Source organism: Zerene cesonia, chromosome 22 (assembly GCF_012273895.1).
Source record: "Zerene cesonia ecotype Mississippi chromosome 22, Zerene_cesonia_1.1, whole genome shotgun sequence".
Classification (NCBI taxonomy): domain Eukaryota; kingdom Metazoa; phylum Arthropoda; class Insecta; order Lepidoptera; family Pieridae; genus Zerene; species Zerene cesonia.
Window position 1 is genome coordinate 2,313,146 of NC_052123.1, and position 21,678 is coordinate 2,334,823.

General features: G+C 33.7%; 1 protein-coding gene across 2 annotated transcripts; it reads right to left on the reverse strand.

Moving 5' to 3' along the window:
* Positions 1–1,180: 1,180 nt before the first annotated feature.
* LOC119836051 lies at positions 1,181–3,673 on the reverse strand. Of its 2 annotated transcripts, none has more exons than XM_038361263.1 (3): positions 3,600–3,673; positions 1,992–2,884; positions 1,181–1,293 (listed from the first exon to the last, which is right to left on the reverse strand). In XM_038361263.1, the coding sequence occupies exons 1-3, from the start codon at positions 3,609–3,611 to the stop codon at positions 1,200–1,202; spliced, it is 999 nt and encodes a 332-aa protein (XP_038217191.1). In that variant the 5' UTR covers positions 3,612–3,673; the 3' UTR covers positions 1,181–1,199. The 2 variants fall into 2 exon arrangements, with proteins under 2 accessions (XP_038217191.1, XP_038217190.1); XM_038361262.1 differs by having other exon boundaries at positions 1,963–2,884.
* Positions 3,674–21,678: the final 18,005 nt, after the last annotated feature.

The window sequence follows — 21,678 nt, forward strand, 5'->3', positions numbered from 1 at the left end:
CAATGTCCGTTTATCGGTCGCAAGCTTCGTCGGGCATACCGCATCCGAAAAAGCACCATGTAATTTAGAAAATATGGACGATATATTTTTCTGTTGTGATTTGTGACGGGGGGCCGCCATATTGAGGAGTCCGATGACATACAAAAGGAAATTACTATTTTAAACAAAGACACACAACTTAATACACTTTCATCACTTTATAACAAGGTAATCTAACGCGTGTTTTCTCATTATCACGTAGACGAACCACATTTACGATACATATAACGCACCAAGCGGCGAACGATCGCTCACTGACACACGCGTGTGACAATTAATATTTGACAAGAGGAATGACATGTACAACTCGAGCTTGGGTTGGGAGCGCTCTATTCATTGGTTGTGAAACTTGAATGAAAATGCAAATGTTGCCATTAATTTAATAAAAAATACAACACGTTGTAGTTGTTTAGGTAGATATTTCTCAGATTTTTAGAGATGTAAGCATTCACGGTGCAGTCAAACCCTTGACTGCAAATTAAAGGAAAGAATCAAAGCTGGGAATTATTTACCATGCATGCATGATACTATATTCGTCTCAATAAACTTGATTAAATATATAGATAGGTAAGTTTCATCGCTCCTATTTTTACAATGAAGTTAAAAGAGTAATGATATATTAAGTTATGAGGTATGTATGTGGGTATGAAAAATGTTGATATAACTTTTAGGTTCTATAATATATGATTATCACAATTTACGATTTGTATAACTCTTAATGTGTGTATTTTTTTACAAGTTACATTGTCGAATCCATTTTTTTTTCAATTCTATGCAAATGCAATTTTTTGTTCTATTACTTCCTTATTATGCAATTTCGTATAATATTTTAGTGCTAATTATATTAATTTCTGTTAATTACAATGTACAAATGCTGCCATCTATATATTTTTAATAACAATGCCATATTACTACAAAGCGTCTTTCTTATTAGTTTAAAGTGTTTTCACTAGATGGCGTCGAAATAAAGTGTAATAACTAAATAAATTAAATGTATGATATGAGATTTACATCATATTATTTAACGATCACTGATAAATATGTGAAAATTATAATTTTAAATTTGAATAATAATAGTTTTGGTAAGTATAATGTAAAACACTGGCATAAACACTTTAAAAAACAATTTTATTTAACAAAGATCCTATCTACGAAAATTATTATTTTTCATCATCATAATTCGCTTCAGTTGTAGATGTTGTAGTCCTTTTGTGTTTGCGGCGTCTGTTATGTCTTTTTCCTTTAATGTGCTTCCTATAATATAAAAAACGTCTAATTAATAATCTTAGAAACTTCATAATATACTGTCTATAACACAATACTATGATTATATCATAATAGATTAGATGGCGTTAAATTTAAATCTCCATAATTATTATTTTTCTTCGCAAATTTTACTTTAATCCTACTAATATTATAAATGTGAAAATTTGTAAGGATGTGTGTGTGCTTGTTGCTCTTTCACGCAAAAACTACTTAATCGATTGCAATAAAATTTGGTACATAGACAGTTGGACAACTGGAATAACATATGGGCAATTTTTATCCCGATATTCCTACGGGATACGGACTTACGCGGATGAAACCGCGGGGCGCAGCTAGTTTATTATATAGCTATCTTATTCTTGGCTTTGCTGTAGACTGCTAGGAAACTTTTTTTTACAATATTTTATTATACTTCTCTTTGAGCATCGTCTTTCTCGAACAATATCTTCAAAAGCTAATTAAAAGTGAAGATAATAGAGACAAACAATTGTTTTTGTATTTAAAATGTACCTACTGTTTTAATTTAAATTGAATCTATGTACTTCGAATATTTATTTTCTTTCTATTATAATTAAAAAGTGTTTATATGTATTAGTTTTTTAGTTTTTTTTGGTTACTCTAGTCTAATACAATTAGTAACAACATCAAGTTAATTACCATCATTAGTCACACACACAAATCATTACTTCTGAAACTCCGAACATGGACTTGTTTCGTGTGCTGTAAACTTCAGGATACCCCCCTTCACCCCAATATACACGTTGTCAGCTGAGTCCAGAGCGAAAGTATTAACCCCACTCACGTTAAAAGTACCTAAATGCTGTGCATTAGCGTTATCAGCATCAATTCTATAGAAATTACTGTTCTCATCCATAGCGAACACTTCGTCAGAACGACTTACGAACACCCCAGTCATCCTATCGCTCGGGAGTCCTTTAATTTTAATAGGTATACTTTGTCCATTCCTCAGTACGTACGGCGTTTTTGTGGCTACAAAATACATGTTGTTTCTGGGGTCTATTGTCAAGCCGTGCCCGTTGGGGATCGCCGCGAATGTCTCCTGCTTCTGACCGTCATTTGTTATCTTATGGACGCGATTTTGCGGCCACGTAGCGATATACATTGTCATTCCATCACTTGTAACAGCTATGTACATAACGTCTTCGCCGAGAGCGGTGTACAGCTCGTTGGAGCCGTCGTCTTTGTATTTATAAACACCGTTATCTGTCGCTAGGTAGACGATATCGTTGAGGTTATCGATGCATGTGGACTGACCGAGACCGGCGACTTTGAGCCTTTCTGACTCGTTGCTTGGGTGTAAAACCTGTAGACTCATCTTCATTTCGTCGCTTATAAGCGTGTAAAATACGTTCCCGGTTTTCCAATGGATGCTCATGTCCGCTGGAGTCCCTGTTACGTTTCTCTGTTCTTCGAATGAGTAGTAGAAATTGTTGAAGTGTTTTAGATTAGCGCAGAACTGCTCTCTATTGGCTTGCAGGAGAAGCCCTTGGCGCGTCATCACGGGGCTTGCTAATAGTTGCTTTGTAATTGTTAGGATAAATATAACCGAAAACTTCATCTGAAATTTTGTAAAATTTCTGATATAAATAATAGGTCTAGTGCGAGTCGGTCTTAAGATACTATAGGCAACCCTTAGCGTAGCTACAGATAGTCTCATAAACAATCGTTGCTTAATATCAGAAAGTCTATAGTTTTATAATGAGGCTATTAACATACTGTTATAATGGGTACTAATTTCGGAAATAACGGATTAGTATTTTTATGTGAAGTTAAAGAATCTTCTAAGCATCACATTCATACAATGGATATAAGGATATAACGACAGTTTCTTGTTATAGGTCAAAACATTTTATCATCATTGTTGTGACAAGATTAATTGAATGTTAACCGGGGAAATATTTTATAATATCGTTTGCACGAATCATTTTAGAGTTACACCGGACCCGGATTAACATACGTTCCAATACGTGATTATCTCTGCTAAATTTCTTTCCATTTCAATTCATTTTGCTTATAGTTACAGATCAATAGTTTTATATATAAGGAATGAATGAACATATGAATTATGTCCCTTCACAATTTCTAATAGCTATCTATCTCACAAGAGTTACTAATACATCAATTTGAATATTAAGTTATTATTTGAAAATCAGCCCGAATGCTCTTAAAGTTACAATTTTTTTATATATTACATTAATCGAATAAGAAGAAAAAATTTAAGAACGAACAATATGTAAATGCACATTTAAAATTAATACTCGATTACCACTAACCTTTGAAAACATTTTATTATAATATCACATTAACTATGCGCGGACTGTCCACTATCAGCTATTTACTATGCACTGACTGTCTTTTAACCCAGTGCGCTATATATATGATATTATATTGTATAGTTTATCAACAATGCTAACAGTTATTTTGTTTACGGTATGGAAATATGCGATAATAAACAAATATATAGAATTGTAAGAAAATTGAGTCAACCAATCAATTATTTAGTTACTGCTTGCGTTTCGTTGGAAATCTTCGAATGATTTAACTTCTCAGAAGAATCTCCGGCTTTTCTTTGACGTAATCTTTTAGTTATTCTCCTATATTTAACGCTTATTAATAGTGTTTGTGTTTTTCTTTGTTTAATCGTCTTATTTTGTAAATGTCATGTATTAAATGTGTTCTTTTAATAAACTTTTTATCTATCTATCTATCTATCTACAAGAAGATCTTGATTTAACTCTATGCTAGAATGACACAAAATCCGTTCATGCGCTTCAACGGAACATACAGAGCAATTTCCTTTTCTTTCGACGCTTTGAAGATATTTCAGAATCCCATTAAAAGGCGCAATCGGCTGTTGAACATCACTACAAAAATAAAATTTAAACGTCTACCTGTAACGTGGATTTCCATTAAAAATGGCTTTAGCAGAAACACTTATTGTTATAGGTACTTACTTCATACTAATATTATAAACACGAAAGTTTGTAAGTATGGACGGAATATATGGATGTCTGTTAGTGTTTCACGCGAAAACAGTATCGTATCTGTATGAAATTTGGTATAGACATAGATTATAGTCTGGATTAGCTACTTTTTAAGTACCACGAGTGACGCCGCGGGTTACAGCTAGTACTTATATAAAGTTATAGCGTTTATTTGAATTCGCTTATCTCTAGAACTACTAGATCAATTGCAAAAATTATTACATCATTGGATATGTACTTACGAGCAAAGTCGCATAAGAGCGTTAGTCCTACCCTACTAATATTATAAATGCGAAAGTTTGTGAGGATGGATGTATATGTATATTTATTACTATTTCACGCAAAAGCTACTGAATCGATTGCATTGAAATTTGCTACGTAGGTAGCTGGACACTGGAAAAACACATAGGCAACTTTTTATTCCGATATTCCTACGGGATACGGGCTTACGCGGGTGAAACCAGTGGGCGCAGCTAGTATATAATAAAAACGAGAATAAAATTGTAAAAGCTATTCTAGTGCAACTCAACCACGCCATATTTGAAGTTCCATTAAAATGCATAGCAATTTAATTATTAATTAATTACCGTTAAGTACGACACTTGGTTAACTTTAATTCATACAATTTTGATAAGCGAGTTAATAAGCCCACGTCCATCGCTTCTCTTAATTGATTCCATTAATATATTAAAATTGAAATTTGTCAAGTGGTGGTATGCTGATGAATTCAGTAAACTGTGGGTTTATTTCAATATATTGGTGATTTACTTGACTTCGTGGTCCCCGGTCACTTAGGTAAATTAGTTGAAATGGATATTGAAAAAGCAGTGGTGGCTCAGTGGTGAGAACCTCGGACTTCAATAATCGATAAGTCGGGGTTCGAGACCGGGCGAGTGTGCAGAAAATAAATTCATTTTTCAATTTATCTGCGCATATAGATAATATCACCATTACTTAAAGCGGTGAAGGAAAACATCGCGAGGAAACCGGCATGTCCGAGAATCAAAAAGTTCGACGAGATGTGACATCTGCCAACCCGCACTTGGCCAGTGTGGTGGATTATGGTCTGAACCTTTATAAGAGGCCTGTGTCCCAGCAGTGGGAACATATAAGGGCTGATGATGATGATGATGATGGATATTGAAATGTTTCTATTGTCGATAAAGTATAGTATAACATAGGAATAAAAAATTGGAATAAATTATTATATATTAATTTCTTTTACCCGCAGAGTCACTCGCATGGTACCCGGGTTAAAAGTAGCCCATCTGTTAATCCAGACTATAATGTATCTCTGTATCAAATTTCATACGGATACAGATAAATGCGTTTCGCGTGAAAGAGTACCAATCATCCATACATCTATCCAATACAAAATTTTTTTAAAAATTAGTGCATATATTGGTATACACAAACAACATTATTGCATGAATAGAATGCTTTGAAGAGTGTGCTACCGCAGTTTCTCTTAATTTTCTCTAAAATTTGTTTTATACATGGTGGTATCAGGGAAGGAGATTACATCTCCTCCCCCTTCCCCTCCATTGTTTAGTTATCTTAGTATATTATATAATAAGTAGGTATTTATTCATGATATCTTATATTGTTCGTATCTTAATTATTAAAAATATATTCTATCTATATGTATATTCAACTATATGTGCATTTATAAATCTTGTATATCATTATTATTATTTACACACGTATCTTATACATTTAAACGAGCAATTCTTGTATATATATATATATATATATATATATATATATAATTGGAATCTCGGAATCGGCTCCAACGATTTTCATGAAATTTAGTATACAGGGGGTTTCGGGGGCGATAAATCGATCTAGCTAGGAATTTTTTTTAGAAAATGTCATATTCGTGTTTTTTTTTCCTGACATCTATTGGTGAATAATAATACTATTTTGCTTCGTAGATAGCTGGACAACTGAAATAACACATAGGCACTTTTTATACCGATATTCCTACGGGATACGGACTTACGCGGTTTCAACCGCGGGTCACAGCTAGTTATAATTATACATGTATTATATTTTACAAAATATTCATAAATTTAATAGTTCGAGTGCATGAACACATACGCTGTCAATAAGGCATAAGGCATCCACTGAAAATCAGTGTCAGTACGCTGAGTGGCGGGCCTAATTAAGGCACATATATATTTTAACTATATTTATTACTTTGTTATATTTACCTGTATGTGTCATAATAAACGTATTTTCTTTCTTGTTTTCTTTCTTTCTTTCATCTCGTAAGCACGGAATATTCGAGAAGTAGATAGTCTTATAGTATTGTAATGTGATCAATAGAAACCGAGGATATATTTTATTAAAGAACACTTGCAGCATTTACACATACATTTGTAGCAGAGGCGAAACAATGAAGTTTTTACATATATATGCAATTGTTATGTAAATAAAAACGACGCTTGATAATCTATTTACGCCCCACAGATTTAATGTTTGATAATGGAATCAGCCATACAATTTTTAATTACGTTTCTGTATAAAAAATAATCCTTTCTTTTTTCTTTCATATATACATCACATATAATATAACAAATTTAAAATAACATAATTTATAATATAATATAATCAATTTAAATAAAATAACAATTTTTATTATATTTAAATATAATGTAACTTAAGGTAAGATTTACGGACTAGTGACTGGTGAGGGATAAGGCGGGAGTTCCAGATAGTAACAAATACAGTTTATAAGAAGCAAAGTTTATCTTAATAAAACCTTAATAAATTAATGTCTTCATTATTAAAACTACAAAGAATAAATGATATTATTATGCGTACAATATTCGGAGCATTCCGTGAGTAATCCCAAAATAACGACCGGACGCGAGATTCAACGGAACCCCCAATTTAAAACTTTTTTTGCACCTCTGTTTTTGAACACGTCCGTAATTTGTCTGTACCACTTGCATTATATGGAAGAAGCACTATTAATGTTATTTATTTTGAAGAGACGAAAGATAAATCACTATTTTTAAAGAAAGATAAATTGTTAGGATGAGTCTAAATTTAATTGGGATCACGTGGGAGGCGCCAGCTTTCAAATGAAAAAGATTATCCGTTGAAAAGTTTTTAATTTCTAAATGTATAATACTCGCGTGAAACCAAACACAAGAAAAAGATTAATCAAAACAGGTTGACCGAGTAAAAAGTTATGAAGTAACAAACACAAAAAATAGTCGAATTGAGAACTTCCTCCTTATTTCAAGTCGGTTCCAAAAAGGCCAGGTAACTTGTTAATGACGTAGCTATCTAAAGAGATAGGAATTTTGAAAATTGATTCAGTAGTTTTGAGTAAATTTGTGATAAATAAACAAATCTTTCTTTTAATTAAACGATTATTATCTATAAGTATATGAAGTAATTGTGGCATAGTAGATAGGACTTTTGACTCCAATCGTAAATTAATTCCAGAGCAGGTTAGCGTGCATAAAATAAATACATTTTTTAATTTATCTGCATTTTACATATATAATTAAAAGTTCGACGACATGTGACATCTGCCAATCCGCACTTGGTTATCGTGCTGGTTATGACCTTCATAGGAGGCCTCTGTCCCAGCAGTGGGAACAGATATTGTCTGATGATGACAAGTAACGTATAAAACATCCACTTCCATACTTTCTAAGCACTTGACCAAGTAACGAATGTATATTTCATCCAGTATCCGGCAATTACGTACATGCGTGCTTTGTTAACTTAACCTTAACTTAACCGATAGCTACTATAAAAATACTAGCTCACACACGTAACTTCGTCTGCTCTCAAAACGAATATTGTTTCAAATGCATCGGTCATAGCGTGACATCATACAGCGAATTTCTCTAACTACACATCAATTTGAACAAGTAATTCCTGATTTGAAAAAGTAATTAGGTCCGTCTAAACAAACAAACAAACTTAGCGTCATCTTTATTAGGGTTTCGGACACAGGGTAAAACGTGATCCTATTATTTAAACTTCGCTGTCCGTTTCTCTGTCTCTCTATATATCTGTCTGTCCGTCCGTTTATTTTTCTGTCTGTCTGTCCATCCATTCGTCTATAGCTAGGCTGTATCTTATGAATCGTGATAGTAAGACTGTTAAAATTTTCAGAGACGATTTAGTAAAACATCGAGTTTAAGCGACGGTTGGCACGGCCTTAAATTGGATGGGTGACCAAATTTTTTTAAATTTGTTCTTCATCTAATTTGTATGAAGCTCACATGCTCACTTTCATGACACCAACTAGCAGTTGACCGATTTTTTAGTATTACTTACTAGTAATATTAAAAAATCATTATGTTATCTGTGCATATGATATAATAGCATTATGTTATCTGTGTTATTACTATATAATAAGTATTATTGTGTATACAATGAAAGATTTTCCATAAAGTCATTTAATTGTAGAGAACTTAATATGCGAAGATTTTCCGTAGAATATCAGGCGATCCTGATATTCTACGGATTCTGATGAATTCCCGGGTATTAATATTGATAAGTCATTCCCGGAATAAACATTACGAGGAAGAGAGATTTCATATGACTTTTTGATCATTGAAAAACCGGGACGCTGTAATAACTTAAAATAGGTTGGCATATAAATGTTACTATTAAAACACATTTTTTATTTTGTAATATATTCACATTATATAATCCTACTAATATTATAAATGCAAAAATTTTGTGAGTATGGATGTACGTTTGTAACTCTTTCACGCAAAAACTACTGAACCTATTTCAATGAAATTTGGTACGTAGATAGCTGGACAACTGGAATAAACACATAGGCAACTTTATCCCGATATTCCTACGGAATACAGACTGGCGTGGGTGAAACCGCGGGGCGCAGTTAGTCTTATGATCTATAACAGCTGTGTAAAATCTATGTGTATATATGTATATGTATAGTGAATGTTTTTAACTAGACGCAAAAAGAGGTGAGTGATAAGATTGTCGTCGATGTATGTTCTTGTGTGAATGTCCTTGTCATCAGTGACTATCTCTCAGACGGATGGACCCATTTCGATTACGGCGGTTTATAGCTGTTTATGAAAATCGGTAGAAAATGGCGGAGGCCACAAAATGTCGGATAAATATTTTACTAGCAGAGTATATATTATTTATACGTTATGGCAAATTCAAATTTATGATGGCCGACAACACAAAATAGGGGGGGGGGGGTATTGATTTTAAATTTAAAATTATTTATTATTCTTAAACACTTATTCAGTATTAGATATTAATCCGTAAAAATAAAAGAAAAATTAATTTATAATCAAATTAATGTTACACGTAAGTTTATTTTAATTGTAGTAATGTAGTAATATAATATACGGGCCGTGCCGCGCGGTTTCACCTGCGGGCAAAATAAAGATTTCTATAGTTCATGACATTTTGGTACGTAAGCTACATCACTGCCAAGTATCGTCAAAACCCGTTAAGTTGTTTTGATCTGAAAGAGTAACAAACATGCACAATCCTTGCATCCAACAAACTTTCGCAGTTATAATATTATGTATGATCGATTAACTGTATGTTTATTGTTTTCAAATGGTATAACACTGAGTCAAGATTGTTAAAGAAAACAAATTGTATTTTTAACATGCTAGCTGTTTGCCTCTACTCTGCCGAGCAATAGTGAGTAGGTGAAAAATGCGTGAATAAATTGAAAAACCTACTTATTTCCTGTACTTTCCTGGTCTAGAACTCCCAACTTTCCTATTTAAGTCTGCAATACTCATCACTGAGCTAACGCTTGATTTAAAAACTGTAACATTAACAATAACAACTATCGCAGCATACAAGCAACAGTTATAAGATTAAGTTCCAGCACGTAACCATTTGTTTCTGGACCTAGTCTCAATCATTCCTCACGTTTGCTCTGAGTGATATGTCACTAAGTTGTATGTTGTAATTAAATAAGAAATACGTAAGACAGACCTATGCTTATCACACTTTTATTAGCTTTTTTAATGTTTGTATGTAACCGACTCGTTTAGACTCGATTTTGACCCACTTTAAACGGGCAAATATAATTCAAACTTTGTACGTTTGTCAAGGATCGGTGATAATACAATAGTTTATCTTATTATTCTAATTAGGATCGCCAAGGTTAAATAGTTTCCCTACGTATACTCCGTACAATAGAAGTGAGACAGTTTTGTCGATTAAAGAAGTAAAGCGTGCTTTAATTTTTTAAACTATAATAGTATGATATGATTTACCAATAATAATACCACTTAAAATGGTATTTACTAGCTACGCCTCGTGGTTTTACCAACCACAAACTTAACGTAAGTACATAACTATTTCTGCATCAAAATCGGGAGCTTTTAAAAAACGATTTTTTTAATATTTTTCATTGTTTTCCGCTCTTAATGGCTGAATCAAGATATATAACTCGATAAACGGGCTATTCAACACAAAACGTCTTTCAATACGAACCAGTAGTTCCTGAGTTGAGCGCGCTGAACCCAACAAACATTAACCTATAGCAAATAATCATATTTTTCCTCCCTTCAAATTTTGTCACCGCCTGAAACTCTTTCGCCCCGGGCACTACCCCTAAGAGCCCCTTGCATAAATACAGGGCTCTATACATCCCCTCAGAGACAATACGACTTCAAAACGCCTCTGAGAGACGCTTTTAACTGGGTTTCAAGAGTCTAATTGCTGGCTTTCAGGTCATGGATGCTTATTGTTTTCTAAGCAAGTCTATAATCTATACCTACGTCATGACAAAGTGATTATTATTGTTTTTTGTATTAGCGGGCAACGGAGCTGGTGGTCCGCCTAATGGTAAGCAATCACCACCGCCTTAATGAAGTTTTGTAGAGGCCGCTGCAAATGTGATGCTGGCTGTTAAGGAGTTAAGGATACGCAACGCGACGAATAAATGTTGAAGCGTTTTATATTTAACCAGTTATTCACCCCCATGCTGTGCCTGAGTAGAAATATATTTTTAACTTTTCTAAAATTTTTAATCAGACACGGACTAATGAACGACCAAAAACGTTACCATTCATTCGGAAATGATAAGTGAATAACTTACAAACATAATATTTTTTATGTTAATAGATATGCTTGTTGAAAACGGTGAAAAAAGAACAGCAAAATTCGATATCGTTTTTCGTTCGTCTAATCGATGAATAATATTGAATATAAAAAATATCGACGAATACAACACATTCTAACATACATACTAAATTATACAATATATAGTCTACAAATCTACATGCCTCTTCAATGTATATTTTTAATAAAGCTGAAACAAGAACACAGTCGAGCAAAATTCTATGCTCATTTTGAATACATTGCGGCATACCTCGCAGATTTTTAACGACATAAAATCCAACGAGCAATGCACTACAAAATGCTTGTAAATCACACGACTTAGAGCTTTTAGTATGGACTTATATTAGCTGTTCGCCGCGGCGAGGCACCCCCGCACGCTGATACGGAATAGTTGAAGTAGGATTTTGAAATTGTAAAAGTTATCTAATGCAAACGAAGAAAACCCCAACAAACCAAGAATTAATATTTCTTTTAGCGTTCTTAAGTTATGAGTAGTGTAGTTATTACAACTTTCTTTAATGCATTGGAATATACATATATATATATATATATTGTTATATATGTTATTCAATCCACGTTACCTCTCACACATGGTTGCTTCTTTAATCGATGGCCACTTTGTTTGTCTTTGTTTATCGATAACAGTCCCTTTGTCCCTTATCACTAAATTGAATTGCCGGGACACAAAAGGTTCGGAGTGGAAAGCCAAAATGTGTAGGGCTGGCGCTGTGGAGTTTTAGAATTGAATACGTTTTAAAGGAGTATAATCTTTTATGGTTTTTAACATATTGTTATGATTGAAGGATCTCGATGTTAGATCAATTTGTGAGTGTTTAAAGTATTTCTCTCTCCAAAAAGATAAATTACATAACATTGAGACTACTTTTAGTTAAATTAACAATTGCTAAAGCTATTTGTATCAAATTGTACTACAGAATTGTAGTTTTCCAAGAGAAAAAATGTTGGTTTCTAATGTATTAGCCAAAATAGAGATCATTAACGATTAGATAAAAGATTCATTGGTGTTCAATGTTATTTATCAAATTTATATAAAACGCAATGAATGAAACGTTTTTGTTACATAATATGTTTTTGGCAACCCTACCTAATGCTTGCTTATCTAGCGCATGATTAAACTCTCAAGCAAGTTCTGGAAGAAAATACAGAAAAAAACCACTTTTCTTCCTTGCACTACTTCTTTATTCCATATTACGCTGTGTACCGTCAGCATAATATGCACGAGTATGATTATTTTTAGTACAAACATATTATGTTTGTATAAGTATTATACATATCAAGCAGTGGTGGCTCAGTGGTGAGAACCTCGGACTTCAAAATCGATAAGTCGGGGTTCGAGACCGGGCGAGCGTGCAGGAAATAAATTTATTTTTCAGTTTATCTGCACATGTGGACAACATCACCGCTGCTTAAAACGGTGAAGGAAAACATCGTGAGGAAACCATGTCCAAGAATCAAAAGTTCACCATTTCGAGCACTGGTGATGTAGATAATGTACAGAATGCAACACAGCTAGCTGGTCTTGAACCTAGGACTTTTCTATTGAAGTCTGTGATCCTAAATAGTGAGCCATCACTCCTCTAAGAAAAAGAATATGAGTAGGAACTTATTTTCTGTCTGTACATTTTTGATGGCAGCATAAGCGCTACCTAGATAGACACAATGCAACCTGTATGGTTGAAATTCATTCAATACTAGCCATTGTGACTGGCTTTGTTTGTGTCATAAGCATTGTGAATTGTTCTCTAGCCATACTATCTAAGAGAAATGGTGATGAGACAGCCATTTTCAGTATTTAATGTTACACAGAGACAATAATATTATAGATATAAAAAGCTGCGTGAATAATGATGAGGTATCACTACTATACTGTATAAATCGATGTCGCTTTGCGTCTGTCCCTATTTATGTATATTAGATCTTTAAAACCACACGACGATATTGGTGGTTATTTTATTAATACATAGAGTGATTCAAGAGGAAGGTTTGTAAGTATAACAACTATTAAGCTACTCGAATTTAACGCGTGCGATACCGCGGGCTAACGCTTGTTTAGAATATAATAACGATTCGTGATGTTTGGTTAGGTTAGGTTCGATGATGAGGGAGTCGCGGTCGAATACCAATCCTGCTTTACTATAGCTGGTGTTCAGCCAGACGAACAGGCTTCGGGAGCCATGGGTGTCCATGTAAAATTTTCCCACAAAAAAGGTTAGTTTCGATATTTAAAACTACATAGAACATAAAAACGGTTCTGAGTTATATTATATAGTATTATATGTTTGTGGTATTTTATGTGTTTTGTGTATATTCGGGCGATATTATTCATTGCGATAAAGACAACAATAAAAAAATTGCATAGGTCGACTTGTACACTGTGATACCTGATTTATTATTTGGTTCAAAACATTCCGGTAAAGGCATTTTAAATATATCAATATTTAGGTACAGAAAAGCTGATCTTTTTTGCTACAAATGACATTAATCTGGTGTTATATATGTTATTATTTAATGGTCAAAATAAAATATTCGAAGTTACTCACTGACGTTCCCGAAAATGCGTCTCTGACTGTGGTATTATTTTCATTAAAGATTTATTTAATAGAAAACTGCTTTCATCTGTTTCAGTTGTGTTGTTTAATCCCTGTAACTACGTCGGTGAACTCCTTTGTAGAAAAGTTATTTTTATTGTGCTGGTGTGGTATATAATTCATGCTTATTCAGAATTTAATATGTATTTTATCATGATCTTCAAGTGAAAATTTTAAAAACATTGATGAGAAGAGAACTTAAAAATGCAATTTAATAAATATTTAGTATTCTTACATATTTTAAAACATTTTATAGTTAAATATTAATTTAAAATATTCAACAAAAGATATACGAGAGATTTAGTTAAAGTAATTAACCAGTGGGGTCAGTAATTCAGCCGTGGATTACTGGCTTGATATCCGGCCAATCTGAGCTATACTAAGTTACGCGTAAGTTATGAACTTAGGTCTTGGCGAGCAACTTTTCTCATCAAGGGTTATAAACTGGGGAAATATGGGTATAATTAAAAAAGCAATGTTTAATGAGTTTGCTTTATTATGAGGTTAATTAATAATTACATGCAATTAAGATTATTTAAAAATAATTATAAATATAACAACAATTTAATATAACATCATTCCTAAGATATTCAAATTTGGGAGTCACGATTCGTCACGAATTGGCCAGTACTCACGAGGGATATTTCCCTACACACCCTCACAAAAGACCGGCGTAAAATAGTATCATGTTACTGTGTTTCATACGGTAAGTGGGGGAACCGGAAGCCTTTTTCCTTTTCCTCGGCCATCCCAATCCATTCCTTCTTGTCATCAATCCTTCCTTATCCCTTACCGCATAAAAGCGGGCAGTGCATTCGGAGAGGCACTAACTCTGCGAATGTTTATGGGTGGTGATCGCTTACCATAGGCGAACCACCAGCTCAGTTGCCCGATATGATATAAAACAAATATCTAGAATAATTATAAATATCGCAGAATAATTTGTACTACTATTATATTGTGTGATGATGCAGATATGTATCTTATCGTATATTGATTATCTTCACAGACGTGTAGGCGGACATCCCATCTTTCTGAGTCCATGGAATGAATCTTTTCTGTCCTATGGGTAAATAGAACTGATAACTTTGCTAAAAATTCAAGTATAATATGTGACATCACAGTGGATAGATAACATGTAGAATAATAAAAATCAATTTATTTCCTGCATGTTCGTCTCGTCTCGAACTCCCAACTTGTCAAGTATACTAGCGCTCACCACTGAGCCATCACTGCTCTGATATACAGGTATATTCTTTTAGTTAATATATCGCTTTCCACTCGCGTTTTAAGGCATAACTCGAAACAGCCAAGCCTAGTTATCTGACGTAAGGCTATTCAAAGCAAATCCATTCAATTTCTATTAATAAGGTTAATTATATTAGCTGTAATAATATGCGAATTATAATGTGATTTCGTCAATTGCTTTGAGATTAGTATAAACACTAGCAAGGCCATGTAGCGTTGCGTGTGCGTGCTGTGTGTATGTGTGTGTATTGATTTTTTTCGGTTTTGTTACTCAATTACTCTATGGGTTTTTAACCAATTGGTAAGATTCTTATTGTATTTGATAGGAAATTGTTGTTATTTGATATTTTTGGATGTGAAGGTATATAGTAGTGACGTATGCCGTGCCGTATGAGGTACGCGCCTATTTTGTAGTTGACATTTTATTTAATGATAAAATAACAATTTTTAATATGGCTTCACTTAACCTCATTATACTGCACTAACTGTTAACTAATTATTTGTCCAGCAAATTCCACAGATAACTTACGATTAACTGCATTTAAAACAATTGCCTTCCCCGTTTCTTAATGACTTACAAAATCGTTCCCACCAAATCAATTAGCTCTTTGAATTAGAGACGGCCACGCTTGATCCGTCGAATCGGAGTAGTGCTTCAATACACAGCGTGTTAAAACAAACAAATATACAAAATTTATCAGTCTAATATCAACCTTAAATTAATTCCAATAGAGTCTAAATTGCTTCAATGATTTTGGTAAGTTTTTCATCGAAAATCATTAGCGAAATAAACGGAGCATTTGATATAATATGAAAATGTCAAAATGCAATCCGTCACGCTGTTTAATTGTTTTTGTTAAATGTTTCAAGTGAATACCTTACGGTTTAATAGATTTTTTGTGTTATTTGAATTGAGATGTTTCTGCATCTTTGATTTTCACACCGTTGTCAGTATAAATTAATATTTCACGGGGTTCCTTATACTGACCGATGAAGCCTAGCAATACGAAATAGTGGATTAAAAAAAAGCAAATAGTGGATTAAAAAAAAGCAGCCTATGTCACCCTGGAAAGTTGCAGTTTTCCAATGGATAAAGAATTTTTGAAATCGATCCAGCGGATTTTGCGTGAAAGCGTAACAAACATACAAAAATGTAAACGTTTTCCCTTTTGCAAACTAACTGCGTATTACAAAGCCAGTCAAAGTAAACAACTGATTCTAACTGGTTCTGGTTAAGTCGATAAGACCCGAAAATGCAACTAACCAATAGCACAATGTTTGACGTAGGTACTGAAACTAAACATTAGATGAATAGTAATCCTAGATTTAGACCAATCCGGTTAGTTACTAATTCTATAGCTCTGAACGGCTTAAATCTATAAACTTGCTTGTTATTTCGTGTTGGGATAGGAGAAAAAAACAACCTGAGCAATTGCAAAAAAAAAATATGGTCACCCATCCAATTTATGACTCTGCCAACCATTGCTTAACCTCGATTTTTTATTATTTATTGTTATAGCAGTGACAAAAATAATCTCTGAAAGTTGCAACTATCTCACTATCACGGTTCATAAGTTACTATGAAAAAACAGACGGACGGTCAGACAGACAGACAAGCAAACGAACAGCGATGTCTTATTGATAGGGTCCCGTTTTATACTTTAAGTACCGAACCCTAAAAAAACTATCAGCATCGGTTATGTAATAGACTGGTAAACATGCTTTCGCATTAAAAAATTTCTATCAAAGCTTAGTATAAAACAAAATCGCTTTCCGCCGTGTTCGTATGCTTAGTTCTTAAAATTACGCAGCTAATTTAGAGGGAGTTTTTTTTCATAGATAGAAGGATGTCAGAGGAAGGTTTATATGTATAAAAACATCCATTAAACTTTTCCGAATTTAACGCAACGCAAAATCTAGTCCTATCGTACTAATATTATAAAAGCGAAAGTTTGCAAGGATGTGTGTGCGTTTGATACTCTTTCACGAAAAAACTACTAAACCGATGCAATGAAATTTGGTACGTAGATAGCTGGACAACTGGAATAACATATAGGCAACTTTTTATCCCAATATTCTTTCGGGATACGGACTTACGAAACCGCAGGGCGCATCTAGTGTATAATAAAACTCAACGTTTTACAGTATTAATTGTAGACCATTTTAACGATTCTATTTACGCATAAATGTGGATTAAACAAGATTAGAGTCATGTATGGGGAATGGGGATGCTGCAGTAATCTAGTTATCGATGAACGTAATCACCATTAGTTAGATCATTAGTTAACTTTGCAATAATCTACGAAAAGCAATGTCTAATGCTAAAAGTGAAACCTATTTTTGAAAGTACGTAATTATTGGAATGCGTTTTGATTAATTCATTTGCATTCATAGAATATCCTTTCTATCTTACTAATATCCTACTTCCTACTATAATAATCCTACTAATATTATAAATGCGAAAGTTTGTAAGGATTTGTGTATGTTTATTACTCTTTCAGGCAAAAACCACTGAACCGATTGCAATGAAATTTGGTACATAGACAGCTGGCCAACTGGAATGACACATAAGCAAAGAATTTTCAAATTTCCTTGCTTTTTCCCGTCCCGTAGGATCCCGTAGGATATCGGGATACAGACTTACGCGGGTAAAACAGCGGGGCGTAGCTAGTATGTTATTAATGCGAAAGGTTGGTTGTTTGTTTGACCTTCCATGTCGCAACGGAGCGATTATATGATATGATTATTATGTCTGGAAGTTTGAAGGCTAGTGAGTGATATACTTTTAATCGCGGTGAAGTCGCGGGCTAATTTAATAATAACAAAAACAGATTTGCCCTCAACCATAAGATTTATTTTCTCACTTATTCTCTAATACCATGATTATCCTACTATCCTACTTAATATTATAAATGCGAAAGTTTGTAAGGATGTGTGTGTGTTTGTTGCTCTTTCACGTAAAAACTACTGAACCGATTGCCATGAAATTTGGTACGTAGCTAGCTGGACAACTGGTAAAATATATCGGCAACGTTTTATCCCGATATTCCTACGGGATTCGGACTTACGCGTGTGAAACCGCGGGGCGGAGCTAGCAGTCTATAATCTTGTCAAACGGGTTTTAATGTAATCAAGTGCGAAGTTAATTAATATCTCTTATTAAATAGAATAACTCAATAACTAAAAAAGTCGTAATAAAATAATAATGGGAGTTCTTAAGATATTTGTGTTCCAGAATTTATTTTACGTCTTTTTGTCACCACTTCGAACTTTTGTTAATGATAGATTATTTTGTGTTTAATAAATAAGCTAGGAAACCGATGGCTTCAAATAATAAATTTTGATTTAAATTTTCAATAAATCTCACTTGATTGTTATGTGACTTTCTGTATTTTAATTAGGGCCATGCTGATCACAGAGGATCACAGATCAGTCTTGCATACTATCAATAATTTACAGCTATGTTCTGATTACTAACTACCACCATAAAACGAAGTGTCTTCTATCAATATCAACTAATATGGCACTAAATTCAATTGTATACAATTTGCAACGTTATAATAACGCCATACAATACCTTTTTCATTTTCCCACGCGTATTGGCTTACGGTACTCTTTTTGCTTTCATATCAGTAATATTGTTAACTTGGGAGCCACATAGTGCGACCCAAATATCGGTACACTGCCATCCAATTACGTGACACAGTTTTTTTTTCAATTTGTATATCGATAATTAAAGATCCAATTAAAGTGTGTTAATTAACGTGATCATTATAGTATGTATTGAATTTTTTGAAGTGATTTATTACTGGTATTGTGCGCTTTTGTAGTTTGATAAGTAGTTGTTTCATGTTTATCTCACGAAGTATGATTTACATTTTGTAATATATAATAAATATGTATGGAATACGAATAAACATTTAATGGTTGTTTAATTTTTACTGTAACGAGAATTTGTTTAATATTTCAATTTGTATATCAACTGTTGTTGATTTTAATAATTCGTTCGAGCTTACAAAGAGGCGCTTAACTGGTAGACTGAGTTGTTTAAAAGAAAGAAAAACTGCGTTTCGTACATTTGCTTATGCAATGTAATCTCAAATCTTAATAATTGAGTAAGCCTTAAAATGAATCTATATGTATTTAGAAATTAAAAACTTTTTAACGGTTTTCAAACGCGATTTATTCATTATATTATTAACCCGTGTCAGTCTCCCCGTGACCACGCTCGCTGTAAAGTGTTCGAAACGTCGAGTTAATAATATAATGAATAAATCGCGTTTAAAATCCGTTAAGAAGTTTTTAATTTTTAAATGTATAATACTCACGTAAAATCAAACACAAGAAAATACTATGAATCTATATGTATACAAAATTCTTGTCACAATATTATTTAGGTACCATATTTCTCCGAAAGGGCTGGACCGAGTCTCATTAAATTTTGTGTACATATCGGGTAGGTCTAAGGCAAACATATATGTTTCATACCTTCATGATAAGTGTAAGGCAGAACAGCGTTTGCCGGGTCTGTTAGTATGTTATATTACTGTTTAGCTAGTATTTTAAGGCCTAAAAATAGCAATTTTCTATAATTTTAATTATACAACAAACCTTTAATACATTATCTAGGTACTAATATAATGTATATACATAAAATATCATTCTTTGGTACTATTTCTTCCATCCAGCTACAATGTTTCGATCATAAACTTTCTAAACACAAAAAAAAGAAAATAACTTATCAGTGTGTCCATGTCTTTGGGCTGCACTGTACCAGCAAACTACCCGTTTATGTGGTCATCTGCGATCGTTTGGGTAAGTGTATTGGATCTCTGTGAAACTGCAAGTCACCCCATTGTCTTAGTGTAATGTGCAGTTGGTTTGTACCTGTCTTTATTTTATACGGGTGTAACTGACCCAAGAGACATATGACGGTTCATTTTATACCCGTGTAACGTGGGTGTAATTGGCCCGGGAGACGTTGTATGATGGCAGAAAAGTGTATAGTTTAGACTTTTGATTATAAAAAATAAAAAATATATTTTTCATAATATAAAACTGACGTTAATAATCTATACTAATATTATAAAGCTGGAGAATTCGTTTGTTTGTTTGTTTGTTTGAACGCACTAATCTCAGGACCTACTGGTCCGATTTGAAAAATTATTTTAGTGTTAGATAGCCCATTTATTGAGGAAGGCTATAGGATAGGCTATATATGTACCACGGGCGAAGCCGGGGCAGACTAGTTAACAATAAAAGCAAAATAAAAGACTGCGAAATCTGTCCAGCTGTTTTTTAGTATTATTAGTTGATCATTTAGTTCATTAGCGCTTTAGTATACGGAAAGCTAGTAGGATATAAAAATGTAATATACTCGTAATATGTGTCTCTGAAATAAAAATTCGTCATTCTGCTGAAAAGTGAGCTGTAAGAATGTTTTTTAATACACTTTCACACGAAAACCACTTAACAAATTTTAATGATACTTGACAGTGATGTAGCTTACGCATCAGAATAACACGTGATCCACAAAAAATCTTGTTTGTTAGGTTCGTCCGCATGTGAAACCGCGGCACAGCTAGTATATTACAATTATATGAGCGTAGATATAATCTAATATATAAAATTCTCGTGTCACAGGTTTCGTTACCATACTCCTCCGAAACGGCTTGACCGATTGTGATGAAATTTTTTGTGCTTATCCGGTATCTATGAGAATCGGCCAACATCTATTTTTCATACCCCTAAATGATAAGAGTAAGTCAGAACAGCGTTTGCCGGGTGCATCTAGTTAATGCTATAAAATGTATCCCAGTATGTATTATAATGAGGATTAATGCCCTCGCTGCCAGTACACAGGAACATATCCTTGTTGATATCCAATGACAAGCCGCGTACATTTGATGACATATGAAATGACACATTTATTCGTAATCAATTATAATCACTACATAATACAACCGCCTCCTTGGTGCAGTGGTTAACGCGTGAGCGTAGAACCGAGGGGTCCTGGGTTTGAATCTCGGTGGCGAGGCTCAAAAAATCGCCTCGGTCTGGCAGGACACAGATGGTTGATCACCTACTTGTCCATAAAGAAAATCGATCAGTGAAACAGATTTATTTTATCTGCCCCATACCCCAAGAAGGGGACACGGGACTTCACTTATATAAAACTAATTTTTGATGGAGGCCTTTGTCCAGTAGTGGACGTCCCATGGCTGAAACAATGACGACGACGACGACGAGTATAAAACAAAGTCGCTTTCTCTGTCCCTTTGCTTAAATCTTTAGAACTGCGCAACTTATTTTGATGGGGTTTTTTAAATAGATAGAGTGATTCAAGGGCAAGGTGTATAATAACATCTATTAAACTAAAAGAAGCCGCACAAGCCGAAGCCACGGGC